Below are 22,708 nucleotides of genomic sequence, written 5' to 3' on the forward strand. Positions count from 1 at the left end.
GGGATTGGGTCTTGAGTTAGAGTTATTGTTGTGCAGTCTGTAGTTGCTGGTGAGAATCTGTTTCAGGTTGGCAGGCTATCTGTAGGCAAGGACTGGCCTGCCTCCCAAGGTCTGTGAGAGTGAGGGATCGTTGTCCGAGATGGGTTATAGGTCACTGATGTTGCACTGTAGAGGTTTTAACTGGGGCTGTAGGTGATGGCCAGTGGTGTTCTGTTATTTTCCTTGTTGGTCCTGTCTTGTAGCAAGTGGCTTCTGGGTATACATTTGGCTCTGTCATTCTGTTTCTTCACTTCCTGAGATGGGTATTGTAGTTTTAGGATTGTTGATTAAGCAGCACGAGAACCTGATCCTTTACCTACTGAAGTTAACACCGAGGGTCCCATTGACTGCAGCGTGTAGGATTAGGCTCCTGATGTATACCCTTGCCTGTTTACACTGACGTAAGATTGTCACAAGCCCCAGGTTTGTAGTTTACCTTATGTGGGGCTTGATCCTAAAAATGATGGTGCTGTCAAGTGCAGTTCCTAATGCATGGTATCCTACACTCCATGTGGGAATAACTACAGAGTACCACTGCATTTAATGGGGATTGCACAAGTGGAACAATTTGCAGCATTGGGCATCTCGACTTCTTGATCTGTTCCATTGTGCATGCCCAAGTCTTTTAATTAGCTTGGCATTTATGCATGTGTGATAGTGGCTGACTGATGTAATTAAATGGCATGTCAAAGGCTATTTGTTTATTGTACATACAATTGTCTTTCCACAGTAAGAAATTCTGTGTGCTGACATAGGCTCAATAGGAACATGCTACACTAAATTCATAACCCTGATATTCGGGATCAGTACTTGCAATTTCTGAACAACAATTCCCCCAGGTGATAATGATAATAGCCTTGCAGTCTCTTAAATGTCATTGATGCAGCGTGACCTGAGTTAAACAGTATGGAGAAACAAGGGAGGGAGGGTCGGAAAAAGAAATAGCCTTTCTTGGGCTGTGTTTCACCTTGTGCCAGGAGCACTGGTTATTCTTCATACACTGAAACCAATCCTAGTGACCAACAAAGAGAGATTCCTAATATAAGTGGACTAGAAGAAATGATCAAATAAACTGTGCTGGAAGATCTTAATAGGAGGTAGTTCAGAGTGGTTGCTTTATAGTGGTTGTTTGTTCCCTATTTCCTTTATGTTGTCCATTGAACTCCCAGGAATGAAGTTGTCCACATCTGCAAATGCTTGCAGGACAGATCCCCCTTGACTGTAAACTCTGTGTGACAGGGAATGGCTGTATTCTGTGCTTATAATGTTCACTTCAGGCACTGATCCAGCATATGCTGGAGTCTTTTCATTGGAAGTTGGAGCAGATCCTATAGAAATAACTAAGAAGTCATTTGCTGTGGGAGATGGCCATTTTTATCGATTTCACTGCTGAGGATCAGGCATATATGCCTTCTACATTACATTTTAATTGTGCCTCTGTATTAGGCATCCGCCTCCTCTTTCTCCATACCCTCTTCCTAGATAATCATATCTTTCACTTGTCTTCACCTGCCATAACTTACAAATCTACCTCTCCACTCCTGACCTGTTTTCCACTCTCCAGGCATGCATCTTAGCCTCGGTCTACAAGTCCTCCATGCCATCAGTGTAAACGTAACATGGCCAGAACAAAGCATGTTGCCTCTTCCCCTTGTCTTCTCTGTTACCATAGATCACACCACTGTCCTTTAAGTTTCTCCAGTGTGTAACCAGATGTTATTTTTAACTCCCGCCAAACTGTTCCTTAGTATTGTCTCTTTATTTCTCTGCAGCTTTCCTGCAATTCCACATATTTCTCTGGTCCCCACTGCTAAAAGGCTGTAAACTCTCTGGCCTGCCAGGTCTGAGCTTCTCGATGATTTCCTGTCAGCTTGACTCAAAACATCGCTATTAAAATCATCTTCCTGGCCTATGCTCTGAGCCTGTCATCCCTTACCTGAGTCTTACCAATGACTCTGCACTTCTCTGCAGCATCCGATATACTGCATCCGATAGGCTTTTAGTCTTTACTTTTAAGACCATTTACAGTTTAGCCCTCCTCTACTTGTGTGCATTTGCATTCTATTGAATCTTTTCTCCACCCCTCCACCCCCATTTTAGCTCCACCCGTTATTGCCTCTTTGTCACCTTCTTGTACAAGCATCAAGCTGCCTTCTTCCAAGGACCGTCTTCTCTGAGCTAATCTGAAAATCCAACTGCTTTGTCTGTTTTCAAATACAGGTTGAATCTCTCTAATCTGGAATTTTCTAAACCTGCAACATCCGTAATCTGGAATGATTTTAGTTAGCTGGACGACCACTTATCATGGGTGTGGCAGAGTTTCCCGTGGTCCCATAAAGTTTGTTTACAGCCACCAGTCCTGGCTCTCAATGTTCTCTGCTGTTATTTAACTGTAATTTGCCCCTAAATGCTTTCTGAGAGCCCAGCAAGTTTGGTAATGTTGCTAGACAATATTGGTGTATCATGGTTCAGCAAATTCGTTTGGCCCTGGTCCTGAAAGTGCTGGATCAGAGAGGTTCAACCTCTACTTCATGCTACCTAATACCCATTTCTACAGCAATGCCTATGGTTAACTGTCTATATAAATGGGTATGCAGTTAGTCAGCAGGGGTTTACTGACTTCATTAATATCTACAGTACATCTATATTTAAAAATAAGATTTAAACCTGCAGATTATTGACACAGCTAGCCTACAACTACGTGCTCTGTCACTATTACTCTTGTGCTTCATCTTCCTCTCCCTCTGTTTATTACTGGCACTCCTTCAGGGCCAAGAGCTGCATCTTCCTATGTGTTTCAACAATGCTCAGCACAATGGAGTCCTAATCTACTTGGGACCTCTGGGCTCTGTTCTAAAGCAAACAAGTCCTAATTAAAAAAGCGGGTTTAAAAATGAAAATGGGGGCTGTAAATCCATGTCAGATATTTTGTTACAAGGCAAAGAGAATGCTTGTTTATTTTGGCCCCAAATTTTAACTACCCGAGGGCCGTTAAGTTAAAAATATTCAGTTGTGCCTTCTGTTTATGGTATACTTGGCTGAGTACAGGCAAATTTCAAAGTTGAACATACTGTCTTCTATTTTTGCTTAATTTTAGATTCTACATTTTAAGTAGTTTCTCTAACAAGAAGCATATTTTCAGTGAGACAAACTTAGCCTGAGGAGGACTGTTCCGAAGTTCTAGGCATATTGGAGGTTGGTGCAGTGTAGTAAACGATAGATTTTCAAGGGTTGTTTTCTTCAGGAGATGAAATGAAGAGCATGTTCTGGCGACAAACAGTGGAAACATTGGCACGCTACATGCGAAATGCTCTGTTTCATACGTTGGTTCCCACAGGTGCTCTTCATTCTCCAGCAGAGCTTCCAGAGAAGTGAACTGGCAATGCTGTACTCTGATCTTCAGCCATATAATTTTCCTTAATTGTGTACTAGCATCTAGGCAAGATGTGTGGCCACAGCAAGGGGTCATATGCAGCCCAAGGAGCTTCTGGATGTGGCCTGCCCAGCAATAAGATGATTTAATTATCTTTGTCCATTCCAAGCCGACTGGCTGCCTACCATCCAACCTGCCCTCAGGCATACGGGATTTAACCATATGCATCCATGAGGGCAGCTGCCTCTGATCTCATACGCCAACTCTGGGGCTCACCCTTGACAACAGTCTGGCTGCTTTTTTTCCCTGCACCCCCCCCCACCCGCCTCGTTTCCTTTGGCAGTTTGCCTCCAGAATCATTTGTGCATAGAGGAGAAAGAGAGCACTGGGCAGTAAAAACTTAAACACGTAGCTGGGTATTGACAATCTGAAACCACAAATCCACCTCTGAGGATCCCAGATGCATTGTAATAGAAATCCTGAAGTTGCACACCACTTGCTTGTATTGTGGGAAGACTTCCTGTCTCTCTCTGTGACTGTTTTATATGCTACCGCCACACGGAGAACACCAGAACTTCCATTCATTCCCAAGAGTTAAAGGGCCTAGCTAGAATAACCTAGCGTTCTTGATTGCAGAGTACCCTTCAACGTGGCAAGAACGTTGGCTGTCCGACGACAGTTTTGATTATGTCCAACGTTGGACTAGCGCAAAAGGCCTGCCCTTTGTCAAATAGTTCAGTTTCCAACACTGTCTCCACATACTTCATCTCTCTGCAGCTGGTGCCGAGTGTCTGTCCTACTTAAGTCTTACACTGTCCCCGTTGCACAGGGGCAAATTCCATCTGTATTAAGTTGGGCTTTGTAATCAGTGATGGAGGATTGCCTCCTGGTGTGATTCAGACACCTGCAGTTTATGTGCCTGTTCAGTATGTTCTCTTACTCTTTGATGGATCATGAGTCAAAGGCAGGTCATGGACTAAGATAAAGGATAGGAAGCAGATGACTTTGTGCCAAGCAAGCAACTCATAGATCTGTAAAATGATGGCCTCTTGCTCTCCTGCTCTGTTCCTCTGCTAGCCAAACAGAAATGCAGAGTGCCATGCACTTCTCATCTATCCCGTTCGTGCATTTGAGATCAGCAAACCTTCTCCTGCTGCGTTGTTTTAGTGTTAGTAAAGCAGCAGATGAAGAAGATGATGCAAACAGAATAATTCTTTCTACCATAGGAGGCTGTTGGTGTCAATCTAAGCATGTTTGAATACACAAGGAAGAAAAACCTTCGTTAACGGTATGTATTTTTGTGTTAAGCTCTACATCCATGGTACTATGGATGGGAATAGTAACAGAGAGATAACCGTGCTAGTCTATATACTATCAAAAGAAAAAAAGCAGTTCAGTGGGACTTTAAAGACTAACTTTCCCATGAAAGCTCATCACCGAATAAATTATTTTGTTAGTCTTTAAAGTCCTGCTGGGCTGCTTTTTTGTGGATGGGAATGTCTGTTTAATAGAGTGTAGCCTGCTCAACTTCTCATTTGAAGGTACTAATAGCAATAATGAATAAATACTCTATGAGTCTGTAATTCCTTTCACCTGAAGATCTCAAAGTTAAATCATTAAGTCTCCCAAAATCTCCTATGGGCCACTCAGGATCTCCTAGCCTCATCCTTCTTCTTTTTCTCTGTAAAAAATGTGATTTTTGGACCTCACCCCTAAATCAGGCTTTATAAATCTTGTTTAAAGTAAAAGGGGCTGGATTCTGTCTTAAGACATGCGTGATACCTGTGGAAGTTGGCTTCAGTGGAAGTTGCATATGAATATCTCTGGGGAGATATTTGCCAACAGATTCTGCTTTGTGTTAACTTCTGCTTGATTTTATTGTTTCATTTGTATTAAATGTGAGCAGAACAAGTACTTTCAGGTGTTGCAGTTCTTTAATATACCAGGCCATTCTGTAGTCTGCCTTGGGCCATTAATACATGTCTCAAATATGCTAAAATCCTTGAGTGTTAGTGGTGCTTTCTACACTCTTATGAATAGTTGTGCTTTTATGTAATGCTTTCCCTCTGCTGTTTGCTTTCATCCAATGACAGATGATCTTTTGCTGGGTCCTGCATTGGCCATCAGATAACAGTTTGGGAAAATCACTGGGTCCAACATACACAGGGGCCTGATCCTGAAGTGCGCTCAGTTCAGTTTAGTCATTAGTTCCAGCATGAACTAAAAGTGTAAGAGAGCCTGGTAGACAACATTTAGCAACTTGAGAGGTCAGGGTTTCTTCTCTGATGTTTTCTGAGTGATTGTTTTGATAATTCCACCTCTGCAGCAGGAAACATTGATCAGACATGTGATCCTTATCAGTTGAAAGGACACTATGGCTACGTCTACACGTGCAGCCAACATCGAAATAGACTATTTCGATGAATAACGTCTACACGTCCTCCAGGGCCGGCAACGTCGATGTTCAACTTCGACGTTGCTCAGCCCAACATCGAAATAGGCGCAGCGAGGGAACGTCTACACGTCAAAGTAGCACACATCGAAATAGGGATGCCAGGCACAGCTGCAGACAGGGTCACAGGGCGGACTCAACAGCCAGCCGCTCCCTTAAAGGGCCCCTCCCAGACACAGTTGCACTAAACAACACAAGATACACAGAGCTGACAACTGGTTGCAGACCCTGTGCCTGCAGCATAGATCCCCAGCTGCCGCAGAAGCAGCCAGAAGCCCTGGGCTAAGGGCTGCTGCCCACGGTGACCATAGAGCCCCGCAGGGGCTGGAGAGAGAGCATCTCTCAACCCCCCAGCTGATGGCCGCCATGGAGGACCCAGCAATTTCGACGTTGCAGGACACGGATCGTCTACACGGTCCCTACTTCGACGTTGAACGTCGAAGTAGGGCGCTATTCCTATCTCCTCATGAGGTTAGCGACTTTGACGTCTCGCCGCCTAACGTCGAAGTTAACTTCGAAATAGCGCCCGATGCGTGTAGACGCGACGGGCGCTATTTCGAAGTTGGTGCCGCTACTTCGAAGTAGCGTGCACGTGTAGACGCAGCTTATAGTACGTATCACTGAGCTTGTTAAATTCCTCTTGAAAGGTATCTTGTAAGGCTGCCCTGGCATCTCAGTGAAGCCCCTTTTTCAATGTGTACTGAAAGACCACTTGGAAGCTTCAGCTAGTGAGGGATGTGGCTGCCTTCCTACTTCTTGTATGGAGCATATTCCATTTGTGTGCCACAAATTGCACAGGCTTCCACAGGTTTTGGTGTGTAAAGCTGAGCCAAAGTGGAGCCCTGTGTATCTTCTTTGTGGTAGAAGCCTGCACTCTCAGAGAATGGTTCTTGACCCTGGAACTTACCCACCCCCCATCAGTCCCCCAAGAGGACACGTTTGCTGACACTCCGGGCATGTAGCAAGGCTAAAAGGTTTTACCCAGTGCTGTCTTTGGGGGTGCACTGAGGGATGTGGACGGCAAGAGTGTCTCAGGTTTAGCAGGCTGTGGAGTTTAGTAGTGCTGACAGTGTGTGAAATTCGACATCTTTTGTAATAATGCGGTTTTCAAATCTGAATTATTCATGCCTGGTTTTGAATACAGGCCCACTGTGTAAGTTGGGGAGGGAAATTAATTAAATAAATATCAGCATCCCTGAAGATCTTCTGAGATTTCACATGGCAGAATCACTCCTCCCTTTGCTTTTAAACACGGGGGTAGCAGGATGTGAACATACATATAAATTCTATCATTTATTTCAAATGCATTTGTAACAACTGCCTGTCTAAATTGTAGCGAGGTAAAATGCCTGCTAAACCCGGGGTTGTGAATTCAATCCTTGAGGAGGCCAGTTAGGGATTAGGGCAAATAGATGTCAGGGATGGTGCTTGGTCTTGCCAAGAGGGCAGGGGACTGGGCAAGATGACCTCCCAAGGTCCCCTCCAGTTCTAGGAGATGTGTGTGTGTGTGTGTGTGTGTGAGATACACAGTGCTGGATAAGCTAGATATTGTACTAGGGGGCTGAGAAAAAGCAATGCTTATAAATGTTTATTTCCAAGGAAGTGGGTATAGAAATTTCGCATGGCTTTGACTTTACAGCAAAAATAGCAGATGCTTTTACAAATAATGCAAAGATGAACAAATATATGAGAGAAGTGAACTGTTCAGTCATCGCATTTGAGCCTGACTCTTCACATTCTGAAGAAGGTAGTGCCTGGTCAGTGAAGCTATGTCTACACGGAGCCCTAACCTCAAAATAAGTAGCACAATTTGCACTATGCAAATTGCGTCACTTATTTGCAGTAGATTTCAAAACAGGCTATTTCAACATGTGGCAGGAACAAAACATGGCTAACATAAAGGAAAGCTGAGTTGTGAGTAAACGGGAAGCCTCGTAACAGAACTTGTGAAAAACAGGGCTGAAAGTACAAAACACTAATTGGTGCAGAACTGGAATTGGTACAAGTCATAAGTTGAAATCACAAGGTACCACCAGCTCATTAAAAGAGACCTTGATACCATCTCTTCACAGATACAGACCCAGGTTCAGGAAGGTGTCTAAAATGACAGCATGATGATAAGAGATGATCTAATCAAACCACGAGATACAGGGTGATGGGGGGTATCTAAGCAGAGTCAGAGGGTGGTAACTTGATATATCTGCAGTGAGGTGTGATTTGTTAGTACTGGTATGTAAAGTGGTGTCCTGGGGGGACAGTCTTTGTCCAACCTAGGGAGCAGTGGAAATGTCCCACTGACTGTGTCATTCCCACTGTGGCACATACATATGCACGGTGGTTCAGTAAAATCTCCTGACAGCTGTTATTGTACTTTGCTCTACAATAAACCTGGCCGGGTACCTTCGATCTCTATCTGGTCTGTCGTCTTTGTAGGCCTCATGGAGTCTGCTGTGATCATTGGGCTCACATCACTGAACACACATGCAAGCAGCCTTCTGGTTATCATCATGGATAGAGCCAAAGACCCATGAGGACGCCATGGCAGTAAATTTGCTGAACTACAATGAGGTGTACAGAGATGCTGGAATAGTGCACCCATTATCTTGAAAACTGTTTAAAGACAACAGTTGTGTTGCATAGATGTGGGCAGCTATTTCGGGATACTGCAGTATGCTGAAATAACTCCTGTTGTGTAGACATAGCCTGATGGGTCTCTGCATAGATCACTGTCGTGGTGGCATCCTACAGCTGGAGGAAGAGAGGTTGTCGTTTCACAAAGAGAATGTTTTATAATGAAAATATTTAAATAAAGACAATCTTGTTAGCTCAAAGCAAATATTTTATTTATTTGTTTGTTTGTTTATTTATTTATTTATCACTGCAGCTCCCAAAAGTATGCTTGGTACTCTGCAGAATAAATAAGGAGATACCATCCCTGTGCCAAAACACTTACAGTCAAACCAGTTAGGTTTTGTCTGTGTTTGGCGTGAAGCCATTCAAGAATTGTCCACCTCTAGATTATGGATGGGCCCTTTCTTTTTGTATTTCCTGTGCACGTGGGACCTTCCAGATCAACAGCTGGCATTTCTGTTTGGAAAGGTAGAATTGATTCCTTCAGAAGAGAAGGGGTCAAAGGACATTTAACTATGGTACATAGTAGAAGTGGAGGAACTATGTCCTCAGTAAGCTCCAAGACTGGGTCAGAACTCCACATCAGGTGGTTTCAGCAAAAGATGAGTGAGGGGCTCAATGAGGTGTTTGAAATGTCTCTTAAAATAAAAAATGAATTGGTAAAACTGCAGTGATTTTACATAGGAGTTCCCCACACATTCACAGACGCCTGGTCATTCACAGACTCACAGGCTTGTAGAGTTCTTTTGGCAATCCAAAGATTTTGAATTGCTCTACACTGTGCAAGCACATAACCTGCTGTCACTTTGAAAGTCAAGAACACACATGGTAACTGAAACAGAGCTCTCTTTTCAGACAGACTTGAACAGCATCTTCATGTCGTAGTATAAGGCACAATGACCTGATTTAGACATTCTGTGTAGTCAAAGCACTTGGTGACTACATGACTACAAACATGCCTACATATAAATGAAACAAGACAGAAGAACTTGGTTAGACGTGGTCACTCTTACCCGTCATTAATGCTGGGAAGTAACAAAATAAAGCTATGTCTAAACTAGACTAAGAAGGTTGACTGCAGATATGCAATTCTTGCTATACCAATTGCATAGCTAAAATAGACTTATCTTCAGTCAGCTAACTTGGCTGTCTAGACAGGGGAAGGTTGGTAGGAGAGTTTCTCCTGCTGTCCTCCCTTATTTCTCCTGTCTTGCAAGGAGTACAGCAGTTGACTGTGATCCCTGAGAGGTCAATTTTGCACATCTCTACCGAGGTTGATCTTCCGGGCTAGTGTACACCTACCCTAAGATTGCATCCCAAGAATGTTATCTCCTTGAGAAGCGGGATAAATGCTTTTCCGGAGTACCAAAAGGGGTAAAGTTTACTGGTTTTCCGAATTATAACTTGGCATATAAAAGTGGTGTACAAAGTCTGTCACTGGGTAAGCAGTGGTACCCAACTGTTGGCTATCTCTTACCAAGCTAGTCTTTCGTGGCTTTTTGTTCCAGTACAGTTTTTAGTGAAACGATAAGAAGTCGTTTATTTTGCCTGTTTACAATCATGGATTGAGAGAGTTTGTAAACTCCTTGCTTTTGTATGGAGTGGATGAAGCTCCCCTCTAGTTTCACCAGCCATACTTGTGTTTTTGTGGAGTTTGCTGACAGACAGAGACAAAGGATATGTTTACTGTAAAATAAAATAAAATAAAGGCCATAAGCCTGGTTTGAATCTGAGTCCTGAAGAGACCATTTTTTATCACAGAGAAGGAGATGTGAGGGGAAGGGAAGAGCCTTAGAAAAGGGAGAAGAAAGGGAATGAAGGCGGGGGTGGGGAGGAGGAAGAGATTTATGACCCTTTGAAATCAAGCTTTTATGCTGAGCATCCAGTCTTGATGGTATGAGTTCATAAGAGCAGCAGAACTCCCAGCAGTAATGTGGAAAGGAGAAATTAAACAGTTCTCCTAGTGCTTTCACTACAGAGAAAAAACACAACAATAACAACAGCAAGCCAAAGACTGGATGCTTCCACGTTCCTTTAGTTTCTGTTAAACACCCAGTTTCCAGCCTGTTCACAACCTGTTGGACTGAATCACCCTGTGAATGGCAGTTATACTAAGGGGAGTGGTTTGTACAAAATTATGACAATAATAAAGTTTTGTCAGGGGAGGGGCTCTAATGTTTTAATATGAGACTAATTTGAGGTATGAAGGCGCCCATATGCCCTAATAAGGCCAGAATAATAGAGGTGCATTGGCCAGAAGTAGCCCTGCTCCGCAGTACAGTAATCATTGAACATATTTAAAAATGTATGTATCTTCCATTTTTCCCATATGGGCTCCTTAGGCAATATGACCTTATGTGGCCATTATCTGACCTCTCTTACACTTGGATTACTCAGTACAAAGCGAATTTATGGTTGTTTATTCTCTCCTCCTATCAGCTATTAGTGCCTAATCATATGGTCTATCGATCATGTGATTAATCGCCTGCCTAAAGAGGCAGCAGGTCTTGTGGAATGCTGCACTGCACCAGACTGAACTCCAACCCCTAATACAAACTGGAAGAGTAAAAACATTAGTCAATGCCTGAAGCTTCTGGTTGGTATGCTGCTTGAACACCAGGAGGTAAATCCCTTAGTTTTTTTAACAGTCTACTTTGTACTTCCTTTTTGTTGATGTTGGGTGGTTGTTCTTTTGTTTTTGTTTTTTATAACGTATAAAACTGCACCTATGTGAGCATGCATGCACTTGTGAATACAATGATTTCTAAAGCATCCTATAAATACTGATCAAAGGGAAGATATGTGCGCTTTATTACAGCAGTGCCCACTAGTGCTGCTATAATTAAGGGTCTGTCAGCATTTCTATTATAAGCCCTTATTTTTAGGAGTTTAGAACTCAGCCATAAAATTTTGTTCTGGCTAAGACTTGGCATAAAGTGTCCCAGCATGGGACCAATTTTTCCTGCTACCAAATTGCACTGAAAAAATACTGATTGGCCACGTTTTCATTCTGTCAACACACACGCTCAGTTGTGTTTCTGAACCATTTTTACTTCTTAAACAAGCAGCTTATTATTACAGTGAAATTAGCATTATAAATCCACAAGTATAAACTAAGCTTCTTGTGTCCTGGTTAAAAAAGTTGAGTTATAGCATTTCTGCACATTGTGCAGTATTTATTTTCTCATGCACACTTCTGATACAAAATTCCACACCATTGCTGCAAAGGTTGCATACTGCAGGCTACATGCTAGAAGGATCTTCATACAGCGCAATACATGATCTTCTCTGTAGTCCAATGGAGTGTCCCTAGGCCTTCCTGCTTGCACATGCAGCAGAATGAAGTATTTTCCAGTTACGTTACTTATGCATACGGAAGGAGCACCATGGGCTCCTACAAAGTTCACTGAGTGCAATAGCTGGATCCTTCTACTTAATGCTTCAGGCCCACTCTACTTCTCTCTTGGGGAGCAGAGAAAAGGCCCTTGTCCCTTTTAACCCCTCGTGCATCTGTTCAGACATCAGAATTTTACCTCTTCTGTACAAGAGGAGTTAAACACAATGGTCTGATTCAACTCTATTACTTTCTCTAAATCCAGGGTCACCCCATATGTTTAGTTTTAGCCTTTGCTCTGAATTGCTTTTTTATAGGGTTAAGTTACACACTTAGGGATTTATCCTTCTCTCAGTGATCCATATACATTAATTCTTATTCATGTTAATTACAGCATCAGGTGCATTGAAGGGAGAAATGCTTTTCCTCATCATTCTTGTGTAGTGTAGAGTTTCATTTGAGTGAAACAAAGGGAATTTCACTCTAAAACGGTGTTTAAAGTTCTAAACATGTAAAGCTGTTACACATATACCTTTCAGGTCACTAATGCAGTGTGGTCCTTCTCCAGAAATGCACACACACACACGCCCTTGGTATTCTAGCAAAGGACAACCAGTTACCCTAAAAAGATGCAGACATTTAAAAACACCAGTTTTCCTGGGATCACTCACCAAAATACAAAGATAAATTAAATGTGGCTAGATGCTGTATTACCTTGCCATTTTTGGCTAGCTTATTCCATTAAGGGGGTGTAATGGGCAAGGGGTCACTTGGTTCTGATGCGTGCCATCTGCTGTCCAAGTGCATGTGCCAGTACTCTGTCTCCCTGATTGCAGTAGGGCTATGTCTACACCGGCCCAGATCGACCAACTCAGGGTTAATCTTCTGGGCGAAATCGACCTCTCGGGTTGCAGTCTACCTGTGTACTCCTCACAAGACACAAGGGGTAAAGGAGGTTGATGGGAGCATTTCTCGTGTCAACAGCCTTCTTCAGTAAGGACAGCCAAGTAAGCTGAGCACAGACTTGTTGATTCTAGCTACACAATTTCAGTGGCTAGAACTGGGTATGTGCATTCGAGTTACATTGCCTAGTGTAGACGTAGCCTAGGTCTTCAGAAACTCAGCCCTCCATCTCAGTTACACACAGTCCATCTGAGAAATATATCTTTTCCGAGGGGATACAGTGCTGGTAGTGTCTTCCTGCAGTTCTCTTTGGGCTGAATTCTCTGTTTGATCAACAAGGCTTATTACAGTGCTTCAGTTGATTATGGTTTTATGTGTATCCCTCCCTGGGCTGAGTATTTTACACAGACCCTCCAACAGGGCTGTCATGATACCCTCATTACCTGCAGTCCCCTTGGGATTGCTCTAGTGTCAGTCCCTGCTCTGAAATGGAGCAGTGCCCTACAAGGTTTCCTCCTTGGAGACTCTCTGTCTTCTCTGGGCCTTGCTGATCCCAGATGAGTCATTATTAGTTCAGTTTCCTTCCAGGGACATATCGAAGTTCAATATTCAATCCATTTTCTGGGTCTGTTTTAACTCCCTTCTTTAGGACCTAATTGAACTCCCCCCTGTTGGGTTAGGCCCTTCTGTCTCTGGCCAGTGCGGAGAACTATGGCCCATCCTCTACTCCAAGTCCCAACCCAAGAACCCTGTAAACAGCAGCTATCTTCTGCATCCCTCTGACTAAATGGTGGTTTTTCCTTGGGCCACTTCCCCACAGCCCATGCCAGAAACTGTGCTGTCTGCATCACAGCAGCCAGCCAGGATCACGTCTCTTGTGCCCCTGCTCCCTCACAGCAACTGTTCACTTTGGCCCTTGCAGCCAGTCAGGAGCACCATCCTCACATTTCTAGCTCTGGGAAGCAACAAACTCTCATCTGGTGCTGCAGCTCCTTTTATATAGGCCTGAAAATCTCTGATTGGCTGCTCCCTGCAGCTTCCCTGATTCATTGCTTCCCTGAAGCCATGCTAGGCAGCTTGGAGGACTCATCTCTTCTGCACTTTTCCTAGAGAAGATGTTGGGGGCCTCCAAGGGCATTGTATACCCTATCATAGGAGATTACTAGGTGGACAGCTGAAGACAATGGACATCTGGTCATCATTCAGACCTTATTGGACATCCTGGCAGCAGCAGCAACCACAACAACAACAACTCAGGTGTGGACTTACATGAAATATCAATATTTCACTAACTTATTTAGGCATATGTTGCATTCATTTTTTTTTATTTAGTACCAATTTTTAGACCATGCCAGTCTGTTAAAAGGCTTCTATCAAGGTTGTTAAATTAAGCTGGGATTTTCAAAGAAGTATATGGAAGTCAGGCACCTTGCTCACACTGAAATTCAGTGGGCATAGGGCATCTAACTCCCTTTGGTTCTTCTGAAAATCCCAACCCTAAAAATATTAATCACAGCCCTGGGCTTTATTTGAAAGTTCTTTCCATTTCTTCCCAGGTCACTGAACTGATGCTAGAAAACTCCATTTAGTGCGTTGTTTAATGTATTGTATGAACTTACACAATTTTTCTAGGCCAGAAGAGGTGCCTTTGACTTAATTGGAGCTCTACTAATGTAAAGTTGCTGATGATCTGGCCTTCTGTGTTTAGGTAGAGCCATAATTCTGACATTACTGTGACATTGGTTTAAATGATGTTTAAGATATACATTGTTGCTGACTCTTGCCATTGTATTGTGAATCTCACAACATTTGGTGTTTCTCTTAAAGTCCCAGCACCAGAAATAGGTGATTACATGAGAATCTCAAGTCTTTCTTTTTTCTCAGTAATCAGATGCTAGCACTCATGGGTTTGGAGTGAATAGTGAATTTGAAGGCCTGACTCATGATTTTGTAGTGTTTGTGAGGTAACAACACTAGTTAGATGTTGCTTATAGGTTACACAGAAAACATAACCAAAATAGACTTCAGTGTTTCAGTTTGGAATTTTCAATTGCACAGAAAGGTTCCATTGTTACTTGGACAGGTAACAGCAGATGGGTGACAGCGTAATTTTAGAGAGTCAAATAAAGAGTAATATATGTGTCTGAATAATATGAGAGTACTTTGAAATCAGGAGGAGATGATGGTGTGCGGCACCTGGAAGGATCAGGTTCTATTAATGTAAGCATTATTATTATTATTATTATTCATTTATATTACTGTAGTGCATTGGAGCCCTAATCATGCAACAAGACTCCATTCTACTAGTTGCTGTACAAATACAGAAAAAAAAGATCTGAATTAATATATAGTCTAGCTGAATAAAATCAAAGTAAGTTATTGGTGCAGAAATTAATATATCCCACGGGTAACATATACCAGCAGATTTTATGCACTTTGAGCCCCAGCTGCTCCTAGTGCTTGGCCAGTGTCTCTGAGGCAGGCACCATGGACATGAATAAGAGGTCTGGATGTTACTCTTGAAGGGCTAATGCAGCCTGATGTTCCCTAGTATCTAACCTCTTTTTCTGACCAGGCTAAAGAATCTGCATAGCTGTGGATCCTTTGGTGCTGGTGCACAAGGTGCGCCTGTGAAACTCTGCTCCACACCAGAGCTATCCAGAATCTCCCCTTGCATATAGGGTAACCTCACAGGTTCTGCTGCCATCCTGTGGGACACTCCACACTCATAGAGAAGGGAGCAGGATCTGCCCCACAGAGTTTTGTTTAACTTCAAACAAATAAGTGCTCTTCTGCGCTGCACATTTTATGGGTGCATAACGAATGAAAAACCAGGCCTGCTGTGCATATGGGCTTGTGGAAATGGAGCTTATGGGCCAGATTCTCAGCTAGCATAAATCAGAATCATTCTGTTGCCATCAGTGGTGCTTCGTCAATTTACACCAGCTGAAGTTCTGTCCCTAGGTCATGGAAAAGCACTGCTTGCTTGGGGGAGAAAAACTCTCAAAACAGATTGTGATATTAAAAAATTAATCCGGTCCCTTAAAAGCAATATAAAATTTCAGCAAACTATATTAGCCCCAGGATGAGGTGTGTGTGTGTGTGGTAAAAGATCTGTTATTATCAAATCAAGTAATAGTTGGTTAGCAATAATTTATTCATTGCATTTAGTCTGGGTACTATGGCAAAGAGAATATGTCAGTTCTGAAGTGCATAGATTAGAAAGGAATGTGAAGTTTGGAAACGTGGCAGCTTGCAGCACCGTGTATGGTTTAAATTAAACCTTTTTTTGGAAAGCCGAATAGCTGTAGGCCACATTTAGGGGGAAAGCAACAGCAGAGAGGGCTGGCTGTGGTTTCTCCTTAACTGCATTACCGACCCACTTTCTCTTGTTTTAACACAGGAAAAAAAAAAAAAGACCTTGGACTGCTTGAGACCAACCACATAGCTTCTCCATTGACCACAAAAAGGAAGTTTGGCATGGCAGCCATAGGATTAATACCCACTGTCTCATAACCCAACAGGGTGTGAAAACTCTTTATGAGATTTTTCCCCCTTGTAGAATGACAGTGTGGTTGGAGTTTAGACATCTTGAAATAAGTATACGTTTGCGTTTCATTGTGTTTTGGGGTTTCTGTCAATTGTTGCAATAGAATCTGCTGCTTGTAAGTTGTTTTCATCCACTTTTAAGGTTTTAGTGCTGCAGACCGCCAGCAGCTTTGTTCGTCTTGCTGCAGGCACAGGAAACATAAAAACATGTCTGCTCTGAATATTGTACGGGGTAAATCTTAGCCTGTTAGAATATTATTGTTCTTAATGAAATGGAGACATCTAGCTCTTAACAGAAGAGCCTTTTCTTCTTTGGGAATAATTTGATTAAGATCCTGGATTCTCTTAATCATTTGCTGAGCTTTATTCATTCATCTAATTTTCTTTAACAAAAAAAAAATCTGTACATGCCGTTATCTTTTAAGATGATGACATTTACATATTTCCTTGTAGTGTAATATCCTGGGCTTAATATACGGATTGCTCTCTTTAGCAATTCTAAACTGTCTATTTCCATGTGCTAAGTGCTATTGTTGATTAGTACCTTAATAATATGATTAAGTAAGCTGTGGGTCTGTACTCCTCTGAGACACTCCCTTCCCCAACCAGGGCCTCCTGGCCAGCTTGCTTACCACAAATGCCATCAGCTGTCATGCCATCTCTGAATTCTGTGACTCTCTCTGACTGGAGATGTCACCTTACAGAGAGGCGGGGAAGTTAGAGATCCTCTGAGGCAAAGCATAATTCAGATGACCTGCTCATTAAGTGCTTAGTATTTTGCAAAGAGCAAAGTATTTTGCAGAGCAAAGTTTAAAATGTTGAAGAAGTTACTAGAAATAAAACTGTAGCCGCAGACAACACAGGCAACATGGTTAATGCTTGCTGGGATGCAAGCTTAGAAAGGGTTTCTTTTGTTGTCATTAGCAAGACGGCTGTGTTGTTACAGTGTTTCCTGCATGTGAAGTAATACCGCCAGGATGCATTTCAAGTTTATTGAAACATTATTTAAATAGCTCTACCTGCAGAGCAGCCTCCACTTCCTGTTGATATTTCCCTGAATATCTTTGATTCACATTCCATCTGTGCAACACTTAACTGGAGTAGTTGCAGTATGTGGAAAACTAATGGCAGACTTTCTTTTAACTCGGTTAACTGGACTCAGTGACCCCTTCCAGTTCTCGTGTTCTATGATTCTTGTAGCTGCACCAGAGAGGTTGCATTGCATCTTCATCTTTTTCATCTTGGTCGAATTATACTGCATCTAATTGAATCCATTGATCACTGTCTTGTTTTTTTTCCATCTTCTCAGTGGGTTCATTTTATAGGGTTCTATACATCAGTCAAGAAAATGGCTGCAGTGGAATTACCAACACTGACAATAAAGGTAATTTACCCAGGCTAGATTATTTCCTCTGTATGGATAGGGTAACATGTAGCTGTTTAAAATCCAGTAATGCAGTAATTATGTTCTTAGTCCATAGAAAAAGAGACAACTAGTAGAATAAACTCTGTCTTAACCGGCATTCTATCATCTGGCCCTCTCAGATAACTGGCATTTTAACCATAAGTAAATTTTAGTTACATTTTCCTTAAGTACAGTATATTGAAAGTAAGTACAAACAAATACAGCAAATACAGAATGGCCGTATCTACATTAGCTCCCACCTTTTGGAGGGGGCATGTTAATGAGGGATTTCAGCAGATGTTAATGAGGTGCTCCCATGAATATGCATTGCCTCATTAGCATAATGGCAATCGCATGCAATTCGAAAGTGCCACTTTCGAAACACACGCTGCCTGTGTAGATGGGGGCCTTTCAAAAGGACCCCCTGATTTCGAAAGCCCCTCCTTCTCATTTCGTTTACAGTGTATCTTTTGGTTAGATCTTTGCCTTTAATATATAGGGGCTAAATTCTGTCTCAGATGCTGAGACAAGATGACTTCGATGTTAGTGTCAGGTGGTAAAGTTTGGTCCTCAGTAGTTAAGTAGTTGGAAAAAAGATTCTCCACCTGAATTAGGAGGGAGGATAATCTTGTGGTTAGTGCACAGGATTAGAAGTCAAGAGTTGTGTGATTTATTCCCAACTTTGCCAGCGCCTTTCCATGGGACCTCGGGCAAGTCATGCAATAACTCTCCTTCTGTCTTTGGTTTCCTGTCTGTGAAAAGGAACTTCCTGACCTCACAGGGTTGTTAAAAGGATTACATTAGTATTAGCAAAATCCTTGGAGATCATCAAAGAGTGGAGTAAATACAAAGGAATGTATAAGTCCTCTTCCCCTCAGTGTACTCAGCTCACACACTCACATGTGCAAACTCCATCTAAGTCAGGCCCAGGGCTAAATGCCAGGTCCTTGTGCATATGACACATGAGCAGGGTGGAGGTGCAAACCACAGCCCAATGCAGCAGGCTCATAAGCCCAGATAGATGTGTGGAGCAGCCCTGTAACCCTGCTAACACCTCTCTTGTTTTTGAGAGGAATCCTCATCTGTGTCTCTAACCAGTGTGGGAGGGACCTACCAGACAGGCACTAATTATGTACATGTCCTCTAGGGAGGTAAGTAGCAGTTACATGTTTAACCAGGGAAATAGGAGTGTGGGGGACACTGCAGCACCCCAGTATTTTATACAGGGCCCTGCTGCCAGCCCCTGTGCCCAGTTAACTTACCTGTCAGGTGCTACATCTGGAACTCCACTGCCAGTTACTGTGGCCAGTGTCCATGCTGCCACACCTGGAGTTTCTCTTGGCTGCCTGGGATTTTTCTTGTCTGGGGCAGCAGCAGAGTCCCGGGCTCCACCAGCAGCAGAGTTTAATTGCTAACTGTTATGCAAAACTGGCAAGACTAGTGCGTATTGGTTAATCAGTTAACCTATTAGAATTATAGGGATGGGAGTGACCTCAGGAGGTCATCGAGCCCAACCCCTTGCTAAAAGCAGGACCAATCCCTACTAAATCGTCCCAGCCAGGGCTTTGTCAAGCCAGGACTTAAAAACCTCTGGGGATGGAGATTCCACCACCTCCATTGGTAATGCATTCCAGCACTTCACCACCCGCTTCGTGAAATAGTTTTTTTCTGATATCCAACCTGGACCTTCCACATTGCAACTTGAAACTATTGCTCCTCGTTCTGTCATCTGTCACCACTGAGAGCAGCCTCGCTCCATCCCCTTTGAAAGACCCCTTCAGGTAGTTGAAGGCTGCTATCAAATTAGCCTAAATCCTTCAGCCTCTCTTCATAGGTCATGTGCTCCAGCCCCCTGATCATTTTTGTTGCCCTCCACTGGATTCTCTTTACATCCTTTCAATCTGGGGTGAGAGGGAGCAGGCGGAATGGGGGCAGAACTGGATGCACAGTGTAGCCTCACCAGCATGGCCAGATGTGACCTCACCAGTGCCAAATAAAGAGGAACGATCACTTCTCCTAATGTGCCCCAGTATGCTGTTGGGCTTTTCGCTACACGGGCACACTGTTAACTGTTTACATTCCTAGTGTCCTCCCCAGACAGAGGGCAGTTGGGTACAATATGATATGTATCTAGCCCTCCTAGATGACCAGGCTAGGACTTAAGGTGCACTGGGGCAAGGTATTCCACCACAGTGATTTGGGTAAGATGGCAAGTGGAAGGTGCCTGGCCTGAAATCCCAGAGAAATCCTTGTTTCTGCTAGCAGGACTTGAATTTATTTTTAAAACTAGAGATCGCACTAAGGTCCCTATCTCTCGTATCTGTGGCACCTGAGGGGTGCCCACATGCTCCCTCATTCATGCACAGCTCAGCAGTTTTGTGGGGTCATTGTCTAGCGCTTGCATATGGAAAATGGCAATGGAAGAAATAAAACAGAGTCCAAGGTTTAATATGAAATGTTTATATTTATTTATACATAAAGATCTTCCATACTCTGCCATTCACAGGGAAAGGAAGCGAGCAATATACTGAGAGTGCATTATCAGGAGTACGTTATAAATTAAAACTTCAGATTGAATAGTATCAGCTGCTAATGTGTGGTGTTTTTTTAAATGAGCGACTTCTGCATCATTGTAATTTACTGTGCCAGCTGAAAAACATTTACAAAAGCAGGTATCTTCTTTTCTTTACTTAATTTCTATCCAACTTTTGTATTTATGGATTTCAGACTCATACTGTCAACAGCAAATCATCAATCACAGACAGAAGGTAATATCCATTCATACAGAACAGTTTAAAGCATAAAGAAAGTAGTCTGGGCTTCCAGCCACAAAAATGGGCATGACAGCTAACTTTCTGTCTCTGTGTCCCTACTTGTAATAATAATCATACACAGGTGTAGTGATGATTAATTAGATAATCACAGTGTACAGCTCTGAAGGTATTGATTACTCTGTAAGTGCTAAATATTATCACACAAAAATAACTCAGCTTTCTCACATCTCATCTCAGGTTGTTATAGATAGCACTTTTTCTAAGTAAATTAGTGACACTTTCTAAGGGCACGGCTGCTCTAGAAGTGGTCCATCCGTGTAGTGCAGCAAGGTAGCTGCACCACTGTAGTGCATCTGGGGAAGATATTTTGTGCTGGTGGGAGACTGCTCCTGTGCCAGCATAATAGCTCCACCTCTGTGAGAGGTGGCAGCTGTGTTGGCGGGAGAGCACCTTTTTCACGTACCTGAGCACAGACCGGTGAAGTGTAGGGCTGCCCTAAGAAGGGAGAATATGGCAAGCATGGAGAAGCAAGACTCAGTCAGAGAGGAAGGGTGGCTAGGGTGGTGGGCTGGAATTCCTGAGACCTGGATTCAATTTCCTGCATGGTCATAGATTTCCTGTGTGACTTAAGACAGGGGAAAGATGGTTTGGTATTTAGAACCTTTGTGTGGGCTATGGGAGATCCATGTTCAATTATTCTTCCTTTGCAGATATACTGTCTAACTGTGGGCAAGTAAGTCACTTAGTTTTTCCTGTGCTTTATTTCTCTGTGGCTGGATCTACACGAGCCCCTTCCTTTTGGAAGGGGCATGTTAATGAGCGGGTTCAAAAGATGCTAATGAGGCACTGCCATGAATGTGCAGCACCTCATTAGCATAATGGCAGCTGTGGCAATTTGAAAGGGCGGCTTTCGAATCGCACGCTGTCCAGGGAGACGGGACCTTCCGAAAGGACTTCCCCAGTTTTTGAAATGCCCTTCTTCCTATCTGGTGTTAGGAAGAAGGGGCTTTCGAAAACTGGGGGGTCCTTTTGGAAGGTCCCCGTCTCCACGGGCGGCACGCGATTCGAAAGCCTCACTTTTCAATCACTGTGGCCGCCATTATGCTAATGAGGCATTGCATATTCATGAAAGCACCTCATTAGCATCTTTGGAACCTGCTCATTAACATGCCCAGCTCATGTAGACACAGGATGTCTGTGTAAGGAAAACAATTGTGCTTTCTTGCCTACCACAATAAATATTTCAAGATTGTTAGGTGCTCCTGTATTCATATAGTGATAGGGGCCATATAAAAAGGTAAGATAAACAGAGTAGGTTGATCTGTTCACATCCATTTCACTATGGTATCTATCAATGACAAAGGGGAGCTTTTCCAAATGGAAATAGGAAAATTAACTATATTGTAGCCCCAGGCTGGAGTGAACCAGGCTAATGATCATCTGATAAACTCTGAGCCAAACTGTGCACTCTGCCATATCATGTGACCACATTAAAGGCAGTGAGGTTTCACCAGAATACATGAGAAGAGAATTTGGTTCTATAATGCTGGACGCTGTGTACTTTCTGAAACACTGGAGAGTGAAAGTTTCAGTCTCTGTTAGGTCTCTGCCTATGTACTGTTGTAATGGTACAAAAACCAGAAGAATACACTGGTCATCTAAGCAGTCTGTGGATATCTACTCGCAGAGTGAAATCTAAATCGTGATAGGTCGGATGTGCTGGAAGTTAGAGCAATCCTGTTTTCCTCCCAGCACAGTCTTTGTAGTTGACTAGACTGCACCCAAAACCGTAATTTTAAAGATACTTATTATGAATAAGTAGGTTTTGTTCAGTAAACTCTCTCAGTTATTATTTCCTAGCTATTAAAATTTGCCATTTTGATAGTTATTCACTGTATATCATAAAATATTTATTAAGGTCCTATTACTGTAGTGAAGCAGAGAAACTAGTGTAATCTCGTGCTGTACTTTTTGGTAGAATCATTTCTGCTGGGTTGCATCCCTGTCTGTAAATTTTATTGATTATAATTAAGTCAGTCCTCACTGTCTGCAAGAACTTCCATAGGTTTAAAAATTAATACTTCTCATATGCTTTCATTTGAAAAGGGGTTATGGCAGAAATAAGCAGCTGATCTTGTAGGCCTGTGTTTATGTTTACAAATCATTAAATGCTGCTCTGTTCTACTGCGCTGTGTTTAGGAGTCAGGAATATTTGTTTCCTCTCAGTTTTTCGTCTCCTTTAAGACTG

The 22,708-nt window shown here is 42.8% G+C and overlaps 1 protein-coding gene across 7 annotated transcripts in view; it reads left to right on the plus strand.

Moving 5' to 3' along the window:
* Positions 1–22,708, plus strand: part of NFIA (nuclear factor I A) — a 338,556-nt gene that overhangs the window by 56,139 nt on the left and 259,709 nt on the right. Inside the window, exon 3 of one of the 7 annotated variants that reach the window (XM_075003035.1) lies at positions 8,298–8,631. The exons of the other annotated variants lie outside the window; for them this stretch is intronic. Coding sequence (XP_074859136.1) covers positions 8,298–8,395 — 98 coding nt within the window. The 3' untranslated portion in view covers positions 8,396–8,631. Of the gene's footprint in view, positions 1–8,297; positions 8,632–22,708 lie in introns of those variants that run through there. 7 annotated transcript variants of the gene reach the window in all.

This window comes from Carettochelys insculpta, chromosome 9, assembly GCF_033958435.1.
Source record: "Carettochelys insculpta isolate YL-2023 chromosome 9, ASM3395843v1, whole genome shotgun sequence".
NCBI classification, from domain to species: domain Eukaryota; kingdom Metazoa; phylum Chordata; order Testudines; family Carettochelyidae; genus Carettochelys; species Carettochelys insculpta.